Source organism: Hylaeus anthracinus, unplaced genomic scaffold (genome assembly GCF_026225885.1).
Source record: "Hylaeus anthracinus isolate JK02 unplaced genomic scaffold, UHH_iyHylAnth1.0_haploid 11981, whole genome shotgun sequence".
NCBI classification, from domain to species: domain Eukaryota; kingdom Metazoa; phylum Arthropoda; class Insecta; order Hymenoptera; family Colletidae; genus Hylaeus; species Hylaeus anthracinus.
Window position 1 is genome coordinate 2028667 of NW_026534329.1, and position 15178 is coordinate 2043844.

Sequence of the window (15178 nt, forward strand, 5' to 3'; positions counted from 1 at the left end):
TATATACAGGGTGTCCCAAAAATGTTGGAGTTCCTTGAAATGGGTGGTTCGGGAGGTGATTTGAAACAACTTTTTCCTTTGCGAAAACCAACAAACCAACCAAAGCGTGGTCTCGTTGAAGCAAAGGGATTGCAGATGCCCTCAGAGACCCAGATGAATCGATAAAATCGATACGCGTGGGCACACTGGCTCATTATCAATAATCCTAACTCTTGGTATTCCGGATCGACCGGTGCCTCGTGTTATTGTCTCGAAACGCATACGCGCGAGAACGTCTGCAGTTAGACATCGCACAAAAGCGTCAAGGGGTCGGTACGACCCCTATTGTACGCACAGATCCAAACGAAATGGGGGACAGCTGGGTGCAGACCGTTATTTAAAAGTGTGCGACCAAGCACGCGTCTGGTCAGATTGCTCGGTGAAATTTAAATTTCCGAAGAGACTTTACGACGGAAGTTTTCGTCACGTGTCACAGCGTACCGTTTAGCGTTTCCAATTAGAAGCAACCGATTGTTAATTTTAAAGTAAAGCTGTTGAGCGATCTAACATTTTAATGGACTGTTTGAATAACATTTATTGTTCGTACTGTAATTCCCCAAATGTTAGCCTGTTATTTTTTCTTTTCTGCAATTACAAAAGGATAATTTTTTATAACAAGTTGTATGAAATTGTGGGCCTCGTAAAATGTCATCACGAATGGAAAGTGTGTATAATCGAGCTAGACAGCTGGCAACACGCTGTACACCCAGTCGCGATAACGATATTGACAAACTTTTATAATGCAACGCGCTCTCGAGTGAATTTAACGCCCAAGTAACTTGATATCCGTGTACAGATAGACAGGAGGAAGTATTATGTAATTTTAACGCGTAGTACTCTCAATCACAAATATTGTATCTAGTACAATTTAAAAAAAATTGCTTTCAACTTTGAATACATATAACATATGCGCCACATTATGGAAACTACGATCTGAATATTTTTTAAATATTTCTAATGAATATCAATTTTCGAATAAAAATTACTGTTTGGATTGTAGACTAAAGAAAAAATGAATTGTTAAATCAAATTAACATATATGTTTTGCAAAAAATCAGACAAAACTGACGAATGTATTATCAAACAAATTTCTAATATACCATTCTAATTCTATACAATGTTTTTAAAAATATGTCTTCTAATTTTGCTAAAAAGAAACATTTATATTTCAATTCATCTCGTTATATCTTTCACGAACCTTAAAAGGTATTAAATTCGGAATCGTGCGTCGAAGTCATGCGCCATCTACAGTTACTCAACGTAAAAGAATATTCTCGGTGGTTTCCATTGTACCTCGATTATGAGTGGGCACTTTCTTTTCCCCAGTATCTCCCTGATTCGTCTCGTATAGTTGGCATCGTTCTCAACAGCCAATCAGAAATGTTTACAACGGAAAACACATAGAACAGAATACGCTTGAAGTTTCAAGTAGAAGCGCCATCTTGAGAACGATAATTCCTTGTAATTGTGCTTTCCTGTGGAGTTGAAGTAAAGTTATTCCATTATAAATTGATCAATCGTTTCAACAGTGATTCAAAATGGTAATTAATCGATTTTAATATTCTCGTGTTTATAGTAAAATGATATTGCCGCGGTACCATCAGAAATTAGTATAGCATGCGAAATTGGTATATATTTCACTGCCCGGTTTCGTATACGAAGGTGTGACAAATGGCGCACGTGTGTCAATTAAATGGTTTTTATATTAATAACTTAATATCAATGTACTCATTCAAAATCATATCATCAAATCATGTTTCTGCAACCTAAATAAATTTGCTAGCGTATAAATTTCTTGTATATTAATCACTGCATCGAACGAGCATTTCCAGCATTACGTTGCGCTATTAAACAATACAAAGAAGGAAATGCAATCAATGAAATATTTTAATGCGATTAGTATATACGACAAATTCTTACCATGATTGCTAGGAGCCCAAATTACAGGAATTTAAATATGAATTTGTAGGTTTCCTTGAATCCTGTTAGGATCTTCAAGAATGAAGCGGAAGAAGAAAAGGCAGAAATTGCCAGGCTAAGTTTATTTGTAGGAGCAATAGCCATTGGTGATTTAGTCAAGTCCACTCTTGGACCAAAAGGCATGGATAAGTTATTGGTGGCTCATGGTCGGTCCGCGGGACAGGTTCAAGTGACCAATGATGGAGCAACTATTCTGAAAAGTGTTGGTGTGGACAATCCTGCTGCTAAAATTTTGGTAGATATGTCTCGCGTGCAAGATGATGAAGTTGGAGATGGCACTACATCTGTAACTGTCCTTGGTTTGTATATTTTAATTCAACAAATATCTATGATACTTTTAATATAAATTTCACATTTTTATCAACTACAATATAGCCAATTATTGACATCTAATATCAAATGAAGCATTTAAAAATATTATTTTCTGTTCTAGCTGCTGAATTATTAAGAGAAGCAGAGAAATTAATTGAGCAAAAGATTCATCCGCAAACTATAATTGCTGGTTGGAGGAAAGCAACTGAAGTGGCACGAGAGGCCTTAAGAAATGCTGCAATCGATAACTCTGCAGATCAGCAGCAGTTCCAGGAGGATCTATTAAATATCGCATGTACAACTTTGAGCTCAAAAATTTTGTCCCAATATAAAGAACACTTTAGTAAGCTTGCTGTGGATGCTGTATTACGTCTTAAAGGATCTGGCAATTTGTCAGCTATTCAAGTGATAAAAAAACGTGGAGGAACTTTGAACTCTTCTTTCCTTGATGATGGATTTTTGCTGGACAAGAAACCTGGTGTAAATCAGCCGGAAGTAATGCGCGATGCTCGCATACTCATAGCTAACACTCCTATGGATACAGATAAAATTAAAGTAATGAAATTATACCGGACGAATTTACGATAATAATACTTACATTCAACAATAATCACATATACAATGATTTGCAGGTATTTGGATCTAGAGTTCGAGTTGATTCAATGGCGAAAATTGCAGAATTAGAAGCAGCTGAAAAAGAGAAGATGAAGGTAATTATGTAAATTGTTATTATGAATTATAAACTCTATGTTTGATTTCCTACATATATCTAATAATTATATTCTATTCAGGATAAAGTTGAAAAGATCATAAAACACGGCTGTAACGTTTTTATTAACAGACAGTTAATTTATAATTATCCAGAACAATTGTTTGCTGATGCTAATATTATGGCCATCGAGCATGCCGATTTCGATGGTATCGAAAGACTTGCTCTTGTCACTGGTGGAGACATAGTTAGCACTTTCGACGACCCTAGCTCTGTAAAACTTGGCAAATGTGATCTCATCAAATCGGTATGTTTTTAAATTTAACTAAAATTATGTATCGTTTTCACAAAACAATGTTTCTACAGGTAATGATAGGCGAAGACAAGCTGTTGAAATTCTGTGGAGTTCCTTTAGGAGAAGCTTGCACAATAGTAATCAGAGGAGCCACGCAACAAATCCTTGACGAAGCAGAAAGATCTTTGCATGATGCTCTTTGCGTATTGGCAGCTACAGTACGCGAATCCAAAATTGTTTATGGTGGTGGCTGCAGTGAGATGATAATGGCTTGTGCTGTCATGCGTGCAGCGGCAGCTACTCCTGGGAAAGAAGCAGTAGCGATGGAATCTTTTGCTCGAGCTCTGCAGCAATTACCTACCGTTATTGCTGATAATGCTGGTTACGATTCAGCTCAGCTCATCAGTGAACTACGAGCTGCGCACAATTCGGGCGCGAATACAATGGGTCTTGGTACGTTCGTAAATTATAAATATAATTAGTACTTTAATATTAAATCGTAAATAATATTTCGATTGTTATTTTAATAGATATGGAGGAAGGAAAAGTGGGATGCATGAAAGAATTGCGTATAACAGAGTCTTGGGTTGTAAAGAGGCAAGTTTTAGTTAGCGCGGCAGAAGCAGCAGAAATGATTTTACGCGTGGATAATATCCTGCGAGCGGCTCCCAGGAAGCGCGTGAAGGATCGTGGACGTTGTTAATTACGACCATTACGGCTCTTTCATTGCTTTACTTTTGTTTGCACCGCTTTCTTTGTAATACAAATTAATTAGATTATCAACAACTTTGCTTCGAGAATCAACGGTTTTGTTAATAAATATAAATATTAATTGGTATCAATACATACTGTCATTTTGTACTACAAATCTTACATCAACTGAAAGGGAAGTATGGAAGGAATTTGTAAAACAATCGGAACAACTTGTGATCATTTTTTTATAACAATACAATAGGTTTAACATCAATAAATGCTTTTAACCTGTATACTGTTTCTCACTAAAGCTCTGCACTGGCGATGTATTTTATAAAAAATTAAAAAATTTAATTAAAAACAATTAACAACCGCATTTATAAGAAATACATAATTATAAAATATTACTGTTTCTACTCTGTAATGAATAATTATTTTCATATGAACAACTAAATATTACCTTTTTTTTTATATTAACTTGAATGTTAATTACAAGTTAAACATTTTTTTAACAAATTTTAGTAACCGAAATGAATACTAATGTTTTCATAAGTGCTACACTTAGTATGTAACTGGTACTGCACATATAGAAGTTTCAAACTGCTGCTGCATGTCTAGTACATAATTTATACAAATAAAATTATAAAATGCTGTCTTTACGAAGAGGTTCACGTGTTGTTATTTAATGAGAGATTATACTATCAAAATGAATCCATCCTACAATTTCAGCGCAACAAGAAATTGTTATTTTAATATGCAAATCGTAATTTTTGATCGTATCCAAGTTTATCGAGGTTAGGATTACAAGCGAAATTAATCATCGGCGGTGGACCGCACATAAGAACGATTGTATCAGGTGATGGAGGAAACATATGCTTCTCTATCATTTCTGCATTTATGTGACCTGTACTGTAAGGCCAATTTTCACCACTGGTGTCTATTGTATACCAAACTTTCAATTTGTTAGGATGAGTCTTGGCAATATTATCTATTTCGTCGCGAAGTAGTATGTCTTTTTCCGTTTGGTTAGCGAAAAGTAAAGAACATTGAGTTTCATCCTTGGCATCCTTTACCATAGCGCGAATTAATTGTAGCATTGGCGTAATTCCTGTACCACCAGCTATCATTACAACCTATGTTAACATAAAAAATATACCTATATTTTGCATTTTAATGAAATAATTGAAGATTATTAACTGTTTGTAAAATACAATTACAAACATAGATTAACGCTATAAATACCTTTTTAACATTATATTCTGCAGGTGGGTCTTTCCTTAAAATTTTTATAGAAAACTTTCCTTGACCTTTATAAATTAGTCGACCAGATGGCCCTCTAAAATCAACGGTATCTCCAATATTCAAATTTTCTAAATATTGAGATAATTTTCCTCCCTCAGGGAACTTTGGATGTACATTTTTGAAATATACCTTAAACACAAATTTTTAATTTTAATTTCCATGCAATGATATAGATTTATTACTTTATGCTACTTTGTCTACTTACTTTAATAACCAAATCTACATGACCGTGATCATCGTCGCTTGAAACAGGTGTGTAAGATCGTATAACAACTTCTCCATCAATCTTAGCTGTTAAATGTACATGTTGACCAACTGGTAATCCCAGGACATGTTCTGGTGTTGGTAAACCAAATGTGAACTTTCTTGTATCATGGCTTATTACTTCTTTTTCAATTAAGGGCAAACTATATTTAACAACTGGGTCAGCCAGTAAAACTGGAGATTTCTTTTTCTTATCGCAACACCAAGATTTATAAATTTTTATTGTTAATCCTATTACAACAACAGTTCCCACAGCAGCCAGCACTGGTAAAACCTGAGAAAAAAAATTAATAATTTGATTAATTTACATTCAAAATTAATCTGGTATAAAATGATGTGTAATATTTATGTCTTATGACTATCTTTTTGATCTGTTGACCTATGATATCGAATGTGACTATTAATAAAAGTTGAATAAACGATAACAAAGGGACCAAAACTTGACAGTTTTCTGACAAATTTAGCATTCAGAAAAGGTTCATGAATCGTAAAATTAAATGAGGCATACATGTCGGCTTATGAAATAATACTACGATCTCTGTTACAACTACTCCTGCAAGATTTAATAAAATTTCTATACGATGTAAAATAATAATTCATAGCGTATGAGAATTCTCGAGGAGGTTATTCATCAACCCCTAGCAGACGACAATCCCTCGAGATCGAAAGGGTTAATTTAAGAAATCTAGCGTCGTTGGAAAATTTTCTTTACCATTTAAACGGACTTACCAGTGAACGTAAGGTTGGCATCGTAACTTAAATCGCACGTGGTTAGGACCTTCGCGAAAGAATGGATAGAACGAGGCTAAGGTCGTAACCGTACGGCGAAACAGTGGGGGTAAATGAAAAAGAAATATTTTGCAGGAAGAACGGGTACCAATCCCAAGACTGCGCACTTATTGAAATCCCTTCGACTTGTTATTGATGTAGAGAAAATTTTTATGTTCACGCCTCGAGATATCACCGGCTTCTACATGGGGTCAGATACGGGGCGCTACCCTTTAAAATAGATCTTGCTTCCCTCGGTCTAAGAACAGTCTACTATTCGGACGTATTTATAGCTATATTACCGGAGGTATTACATACACGGGATAAATGAGTCCTACGCACAAATAATACAATGAAATCGCACAAAGAACTTTGCACATTTATCCGGGATCATTGTACACCTATAAAACATATTACCACTCGCTTAATCATTTGTACACTGCATAGTCGTATTACTTATATGTAGATAAGCATACATCTAATCCTCTAATCTAATCCTCTATTTACACGATAATTTTTTACAAGATTTACAAAATAATGAATTTCTAAAAATTAAACTTTCAAAAACGAACATTTATGCTGCAAATGTATTTCTCCAAACATTTTTTAACATCGTTCGTTTGTTAACACTGATATTGAATCTAAAGAAGTGAATTCCCCCTCTTCTTTGTACATTTTTATTTAATATTTGTGTATACACTATTTATATATAATAATTTTAATCAATAGTGATTAATAATTATCACTGCACGAAATTAACACTTCCATTGTAGCAATAAAAATGCCACTTCCGTTGACTACAACGATTAGTGTATACTCGTTGAATCACATACCTCTTTTAAATAGTCATGAGATCATTCACCAAAAGAAAGGATTAAATTTGCTTCCCATTATCGTATATTAATGTTCCTTTAATTTTGATCTGAATAAACTACAGACTTTATGCTTTCATTAAGAAAGATTTTTAAATTGATGTAAATGTTTGCAAAATTACTATTTTTATATAAACGTTCATAAAACAGTTTAATTAAAACGTATTCTAAGTTTCAAAATAATACGAATTTCCAGGGCACCCGGTATGCATTTGTCATTGACTAAACGATAAAAAAAGCAGATATCTCATGAATAGTTTTAAGTTATTTAGAACTGAAATACGGCTTCAGATATTCTATGTATACGTACATGGAGCTCGATACGTAACAGTTATTAAATTTTATGAGTAGTTTTATAAGTATACGCACGTGCGATTCTTCCGACGACATCGAATTGTTCATCGACTTAGACATAATATTTATTATAATGTTTACACTATTATTTTTACGAATATCAAGAACGTTGCACTACGTTATAGTTTTTTATTCAAGGATTTGAATATTTTCATAATTTCTTAATCATTAACTAGATAAACTTTTTATGTAAATTCTATCACAGAAAAATCGTAACAAACAGCCGTCTCTGGAACTGTTGCTTGACTGGACGATCGTAAGAGTTGATACTTATCAACACATATGAGTTTGACTTTGCGTTTTTTCTATCGGGTGATGAAATAATTACACCACAAGAAGGTCGATTACAGATTACAGCTAGCGTACTTTGTTGTACTTTTACTAGTGGTCTTACGTAAGATTGATAATTATCTTATATAAGATCTTATGTAAAGATTATGATAAATACAAAGCATTCGAATATTATAGCTTTATGCAAATATTGTAAATAAAACAATAACTATGTAAATGCGTTTTCAATCAGAATGATAGGAGTGATGCTAATCTCTGTATAAAAGAAGCAAACGTATTATTTGCTGAATGTAAACAGGACCCTCATGACAATTAGTCTGACTTTCAGTATAAAACAAAGAAAAAATTCAGCCAATACATTCAGAAAAACGAGCATGGATTGTCCTTTTATTAATAATAACATAACGTAAATAAAGAAGTGTTATTTATCTAATTATATAGCACATTTAATTCCCATTAAATTCAGCAATCTAATATTCTCGTTTCTCCTATATATTTGATCATCCAGTTATGTTGTGTTTAAATGCATCATGCATGACGCTTGCGTAATATTTTTTTTTTTTATTTAACATCTATACTCACAGAGTACAGAAGAAAAATAAATAAAATTTTTATGGCATTTATCGACAACTGTTTTACAACCTAACCCTAAACTTCTATTTCATCAGCAAGTAGCGACATCTTCAATGTGTTATATCTTATAGGTTAGTCCAGGTTAGTCGGTAGTAGAGGTTAGGTATATCAAGTGTTGATGTAAACAGATCGGCAAATGTGCAACATGATCGTATAGTTTTGCGATCACGTTTTGTCTCGTGATTTTTTACGCACTTAATTTCATGTTTCAATGGCTGTTGTGCATCGTGCATTATTTACATGGTTCAATTTGTTAATTTTACTGATTCTACTCGACTTGAGACTCGATCAGAGGATACAATGGAATTGGTTCATTGTTCTCATTCCAATGTGGTTGTACGACCATATTCTTCTCATTTACATAGTTTTCAATATGATTTCTCACTATAAAAGCGGACGCATTAATCTTTTACATCGGGAAGTAAGTTATATGCGAATAATAAAATAAAAAAAAAATGTTGAATTTATTTCTTGATACAAATACCTTCGTTTCATTATGAATTAATTTGTTGTTTAATCTTTTTACTCTTAACTGTATAAAATGTTGATTTTCCTGTTAATTAATTTACGAATAAAATTGACAATGAATAAACTTTTTAATAAATTGTATGCCTTAATTTGTTGCATGTTATTTTCTTGACATAATCAACTGAAAGTATAATATTACACTTTCTTTTGTATTCATTGAAAGAAAAGGACTTAAAAAAGATCATGTAATTTCTTTTAAATAATTCAAAATAAATTATAATTGATAAATTTCCACTGTAACATGCACAGTTAAAACTTCTGACTATTTAATATAGTAAACTGATGAAACTAGGTATTGATTTTATTTTATGAAAGTTAAAGTTAATCTTTTTTTAGGTGTGGTACATGATAGCTGTGTTTTTGAAATTAAGTGCTCAAATTTTGATATGCTTAAAATTGGAAGCACCTCATTGGTTTCTACCAGCAAAAGTTGTACTTGCACCATTTTGGATTCTTCTTCCAGCATTGGCAGTTGTTGTTTTTATGTATTTGATACAACAGCATCAGTCTTACATTTGATTAAAAAATTCTATGATGTCTGCAGTGTTTACCATATTTTATATAAATCTACTTTTACATGAAAATTAGTTCTGTAAGTTGTTATGTATAATATATAATTTATCATGATTTGTTTTGTCTATAGCAATTTATATTGTCTACATAGCTAAAAAACATTCTAATTTAAATACTTTATTTATAAAAATATTTAAGGCTGGCTGATTTACAATTTAAAAATACATTTGAAAATGTAACTGTAATATTCTTGTATGTCTTGTCACTCACACATGTACATATATTGTATAGCAATTAAAAGAGTGAATGTATGTGAATACTACCTTGGCATTGGGTTTTACCTTACATATCAATGTTTCTTCGATAGTTAAAATGAAGAAATATGTAGTGTACTTTCAGATGGTATAGTAGTCACAAGATGCCAGTCTAGCTTACTATAAATACTCTGTTGCACAAGGATGAATAGGACAAAGATATAAATAAGTAACTCTCAGCAGCTTCATTATCGAAGCTTTCTCATCAGTTCATAAGACTGTCATCATTCACAAACAGTGATTTTCATGTTTATGATTAGATTATACTAGTGCATTTAAATATTGAAGTATAATATAAAAACAGTAAGAGACTGTACACAGTTACCTTCATAGTTATGCAACATGATTCATTGACAAGTGACTTCTGTTTTCATTGTGCATAGAATAATTGTTCTTTCAACCATCTGTCATATTAAAACCGGTTCTATGGTACTAAAATTGGTACTGTAAAGGTAAACTTAGAATATAATTGATGCCCTAACAACACAAGACACTTCGCTAGCATAGTTGGTAGCAGAAAGAGTTCTGTGAGACAATTGTACAGTGCGTTTGTATTTTTGTTGTAATTTTAATTTTGTTCAATCAAATATGTAATTTGTATGAGTGAAAACGTGATGAATGTACAAAGTGTGTAGTGAAGTTAAGCTATATTTAAACATTAAAACATCGATTTTATTTTACAGATGAGTTTGACATCTTTTTCGTTCTTCTATTTATCACTGCTACTATTGATAAATAGATTTGTTGGTAGCACAATTACAGTAACAGAGGTTCCAGTTGGTCATTTGGCTGAACTTCCATGTTTAAGCAGTGATGATGATCATCGTTTTATGTTTTGGCAACTTACGGACGATAGACGCATTATTGGGCCTGGTAATGAGATGGATGAAAACAAATATAACTATGAAGTGTTAACTGGAAAACTTTTTATTAGGGTAATTAAAATTTATTAGGTCATGAATAAAGGCAGTTCTATGTGTAACATGGTCTTCATTTTAATCTATTATGGCTTTTTTGACAGGGTGTATCAACAGCTGAATCTGGTTTCTATAAGTGCATCTCAAAAGGCATATCAAATCACTCTTCTATAAACATTCATAAGGTTGAATTAATTGTTAAGAAAGATTGGGAAGATGTTTGGGAAAATGATTTTGAGGTATACTCAAATTTTTTTTTTGTCTAAGGAATCTATTACTTTAAATACATCGTTTTTTTTTTATAGACAAATTTGTTACGAGGTATGGCAGCTACTATGGTAGTAGTTGTTGCAGTAGCAATTGTTCTTTTTGTTATCACAACAAAAAGGAAAAGGAGTCGCAGATTTTTCGGTATGTATACGTAACTATTTTAATGTAGTTAAAAAAATTCAAAATTATATTAATATATTTAATTGATTTGAAATCATTATTACAGATTTCGAAGAATCAAGGGAAAATTCGCCAGCAAAATACACAACGCGTGTTAGTGCTGCTCCTACACTACCTATACCAATAGTTGAAGAAGGTGGCATTGACAATGCAGCTCTTGATATTGATTTCCCTAGAGTATTAAGACAAATGCAGAAATAACGAACTACATTGTGATATACTGTATAAAGCAATTTTTTTTATAGTAGATTATAAAAAATTTTATTTACAAGATGTATAAAATCATAAATCGTTTATGTACACATGCATATATTGGGCTTTCAATTTAGCCATTAAAGGTATATAAACATTTCGTAACTAATACTTGCATATAATGTATAAATAATGATTCAATATTTTAGTTAAATGTTAATTATTTTAACAAGTATAAAATAATAACATTATTTTACACTATATTTCGAACGTCTTTTATGTACATAAGTTCATTGAGAAATATTTGCCGCTGTTCCATGCGTAGTATCTAATACACTATCATGAGTTCCATCTTCTTCATCTTCTTCATCTTCCTCTTCTTCAGGTTCGACTTCAGTTTCTAATAACCTTATTTTTCTATTACTTTCGCTTAAAACAGCGGCTACTTTTCTTGCACCACTAACTGCTAGTCGCCTAGCAGAAATACCTTGAAAAGGTCGTGGCCAGCTATTGCCTAAAAGGTCAGCTAAAGTAATTGCATTCTTATCTTGATTGTCAAAAATTCGAGAATGGTTCACCGGTAACTGTACAAGATATGATGTATGGTTATGTTTGTTGAGCAACAGTAAGCTAATGTACTCCTGAGAATAAAACTGTAGATCAACTACAGTACCATCCATGTAAACTTTTGAATAAGATTCTGTTAAATAAAATTTTATGTTGTCTTTAATTTCATAAATTAAATTATTATGTATATATTTATAATGAACCAACCTGATCTGTAATCTACATTAATTGTACCCAATCTAAAGTTAAGCGACACAGGTTCGACAGATAAACATTCAACTTTAAAAAGTCGTAATATTTTATGATCGACATCACATGTAGCTACTAGTAGACCATCGTCGCTTGTTACAATTTGGGATGATGTAAATGCCACAGATGGTGCCAAGGCAATACTTGATACAGTGAACTGATCAACCAAGCCTTGATAAGCCTCTCCAAAAACATTATGTATAGCCGATATTAACTTTGCATGAGACTGCAATAATGAAAAATTAAGATCTTGCTTCACGATAAGCGGATGATCGCGGAGACAATGATTTTCATCGAGCATAGCTGCCCATTCGCTTCCTTCGGGAGTTAAGCAAGTTTGCAAATTTTCGCGTCGTAAATACTGGCCCAATTTTTCTAAATTTACTCCTTTTCTACCTCCAGCACTTGGTTCAGTTTTGTCAAAACCACGCAAAAATTCGGCAATAAATGTTAATTCTTGTTGACTGACCCGACTTACTTCAGATGGTATTCTTTCATCGGTTAATCTTAGAATTACGACATATAACCACCTTAAATACAAAAAGGTTCAAATAGTAACGACATCCATATCATATTTTGTTATTGGAACATACCGGAAGAATGCTTTATAATCGCGCATACTGTGATCTATGACTTGTTGAATTTCGGAAGATTTTGCTAGAAAAGCTTCTGATGCATGAAGAGCATTAGTTATTACATTTTCATTTGTAAGTCCCAATAACTCATATGGACCACCCAGTCTCACCATTCCCCTCATTTCAGCTAATTGATAAACTAACGCCATTCCAACGCTAGTTAAATTTTTTAAGACTAATTTCTGTAAGACAACATTTGATTGGTATGACATATTACAATTTTCAAAAATTAAAGGTCCATTCTGTACCTGTATATTACTGTAACACATTTCAATACTATGCCCCAATTTTTTTAATCCTTTCTCAGTTAAATCTCGCAATAGAAAATTTTCCAAGTTTTGAGTTGGTATGCCAATCATTAACAGCTCTAAGAAATCTGCAGCAACTCCACCAGGTGGATTTGTTTCCGCGTATCGTGCAAGCTTTTCATCCATTTCCAAGAGAATTGTTTCCCATGCTTCGGAAATTGCCATTAACGTACGCGAAAGATAATCCATCAAATATTCTATATTAGCTTGAGCTTGTGCTACCTTAGATTCAAATAAAGAATTTGTAGATATTCTATCACATTTAAAAGTAACATAATAAATTTGATTATGCAAGGACCTTTAGGAATGCTGTGTTTTGTTCTAGCAACTGACACCATAATCTGTTTACTTTAATACCACTACTATCTTTCCAACTGATCCACATTGGTTTACCAAATCCACCACTAATTTCTAATATTCGACCATGACCAACTGTAATTGTGCCACAGTAGAACATTCCAAACACATACATTGCAACATTTCCATTGTCTAAACCAAGCTAGAAAGACAATTATTTATAATAACTATATAGATAATATTTTGTAAAATTGATGTACTTATTTTAAAGAATACCTACAAAAAGTATATCTAAATTTTGAGGTAAGAATTCTTTGCGTTCAGGTTCTTGACCAAAACTTCTATTTAAACTTGGCAAAGGTGGAAGATATTCTCCCACAGGTGACATATTTGTTTTACTACTACCTAACTGACTATCATTTTCTAAATTCGTCAATGGCAACCATGTTATGCACGTGATTCCATTGTGCAAACTAATTTTTGTTTTGTGAATAATATTTTTGTTTTCTATATCTACAAGACATACTACTTTGGAAGCTTCATAACAAACAGCAAGAAGTTTCCCATCTGGTCTCCATGCTAAGTTCACTACAGTATCGGATTCCTCTTGCGGACTTAACAACCAAACTCTTTGCCATGTTAATCTATGAAGTGTAACTTCTCCTATAACAATTGAACAAGACAATTCATATTGTCATACATCTTGGTATTTCAGGAATTGAAAATAGTTGTTTATCTCCAGTGTACATGTTTCTGTATATGTATCAAATAAGAGTGACAAACCAAGCATAAGATACAAATTTAATCTGTTGGGTTTATCAATGACATGTTTTCAGAATTTTGTTTAAAGTATAAGTAGTTAAAAAGAAGTGTGTAAAACATACGTGGATTTGACAAGAATCTATCAGACACAAAACGTGTTGTTTACTGTTTTAGAGATCTAACCTTTTACATTAGCAATTGCTAGGAGATCCATTTTTGGTGACCACTGCATTTTCGTTACTTCAGCTGGAAGTTGTCGTTCCTCTAATTGTCTCATGCTACCTGCCATTTTTGTAATTTTGAACACTAGCTCACAATATTATCGAACTAATAGAAATTACAATTTTAAGGTTATGTTTTCCAGTAGCATTTTGATTCTGTTAGAATATACACGTATTCCATACTACTTTCTGTTTATAATGTTTATTATGTTTCGTCCCACGTTTCGTTTCTAGTATTAATCGCTACCTTTTTGTAGCAAGCGTTTAACTGTAACTCAAATTCATTCATAATAAAGTCAGCCGTGACTGATATAAATAGTCATTTTATATTACATAGACAAATTCGTTGATCAATCCTCTGTTAACCCTTTGCGGTCCAATGTTGAACGCGGCTCGACAAAAATGTACTTAAATCAGAAAAATTGGACCACAAAGAGTTAAAAACTAACGGTGCTTTCGTGTTACATGCATGCGAATACAAAACTGCAATACCTACATGTTTCGTTGGCGATGTTGAAATTACGCAGAAAGTGTTTGTACCGATAGTCGTTATAAATCGAAATCAATTTTTTTGCTAATCGTGAGACAACCAAAACACTTTCATCATTATGTGGATTACGAATTATTATATAAATATTATATAAATGTTGTACAAATACAAAAAATATTCTTGAATTGAATTATATGTCTAATCGCTACCAGTTGATAGCAGT

General features: G+C 32.6%; 5 protein-coding genes across 8 annotated transcripts in view; 3 read left to right on the forward strand and 2 right to left on the reverse strand.

The window, feature by feature from the left end:
- LOC128885270 (troponin T, skeletal muscle) overlaps positions 1-15178 on the forward strand; it is a 78630-nt gene that overhangs the window by 13971 nt on the left and 49481 nt on the right. The window lies entirely within an intron of this gene.
- On the forward strand, positions 1454-4321 carry LOC128885268 (T-complex protein 1 subunit beta). The gene is made up of 7 exons (XM_054139233.1): positions 1454-1580; positions 2009-2318; positions 2453-2886; positions 2964-3041; positions 3123-3347; positions 3407-3788; positions 3866-4321. The coding sequence occupies exons 1-7, from the start codon at positions 1578-1580 to the stop codon at positions 4036-4038; spliced, it is 1605 nt and encodes a 534-aa protein (XP_053995208.1). The 5' UTR covers positions 1454-1577; the 3' UTR covers positions 4039-4321.
- On the reverse strand, positions 4257-7897 carry LOC128885276 (NADH-cytochrome b5 reductase 3). Of its 2 annotated transcripts, none has more exons than XM_054139249.1 (4): positions 7604-7897; positions 5536-5868; positions 5271-5459; positions 4257-5161 (listed from the first exon to the last, which is right to left on the reverse strand). In XM_054139249.1, exons 1-4 carry the CDS (start codon positions 7646-7648, stop codon positions 4778-4780), a joined length of 951 nt encoding a protein of 316 aa, XP_053995224.1. In that variant the 5' UTR covers positions 7649-7897; the 3' UTR covers positions 4257-4777. The 2 variants fall into 2 exon arrangements, with proteins under 2 accessions (XP_053995224.1, XP_053995226.1); XM_054139251.1 differs by lacking the exon at positions 7604-7897 and adding an exon at positions 6324-6781.
- On the forward strand, positions 9486-11687 carry LOC128885281 (uncharacterized). 3 transcript variants are annotated; one of them, XM_054139258.1, is made up of 5 exons: positions 9486-9632; positions 10551-10802; positions 10889-11023; positions 11090-11195; positions 11281-11687. In XM_054139258.1, exons 1-5 carry the CDS (start codon positions 9618-9620, stop codon positions 11433-11435), a joined length of 663 nt encoding a protein of 220 aa, XP_053995233.1. In that variant the 5' UTR covers positions 9486-9617; the 3' UTR covers positions 11436-11687. The 3 variants fall into 3 exon arrangements, with proteins under 3 accessions (XP_053995233.1, XP_053995235.1, XP_053995234.1); XM_054139260.1 differs by lacking the exon at positions 9486-9632 and adding an exon at positions 9942-10410; XM_054139259.1 differs by lacking the exon at positions 9486-9632 and adding an exon at positions 9946-10319.
- Positions 11468-14945, reverse strand: LOC128885261 (anaphase-promoting complex subunit 4). Its single transcript, XM_054139221.1, has 7 exons — positions 14428-14945; positions 13763-14145; positions 13484-13684; positions 13126-13407; positions 12836-13059; positions 12201-12772; positions 11468-12126 (listed from the first exon to the last, which is right to left on the reverse strand). The coding sequence occupies exons 1-7, from the start codon at positions 14531-14533 to the stop codon at positions 11717-11719; spliced, it is 2178 nt and encodes a 725-aa protein (XP_053995196.1). The 5' UTR covers positions 14534-14945; the 3' UTR covers positions 11468-11716.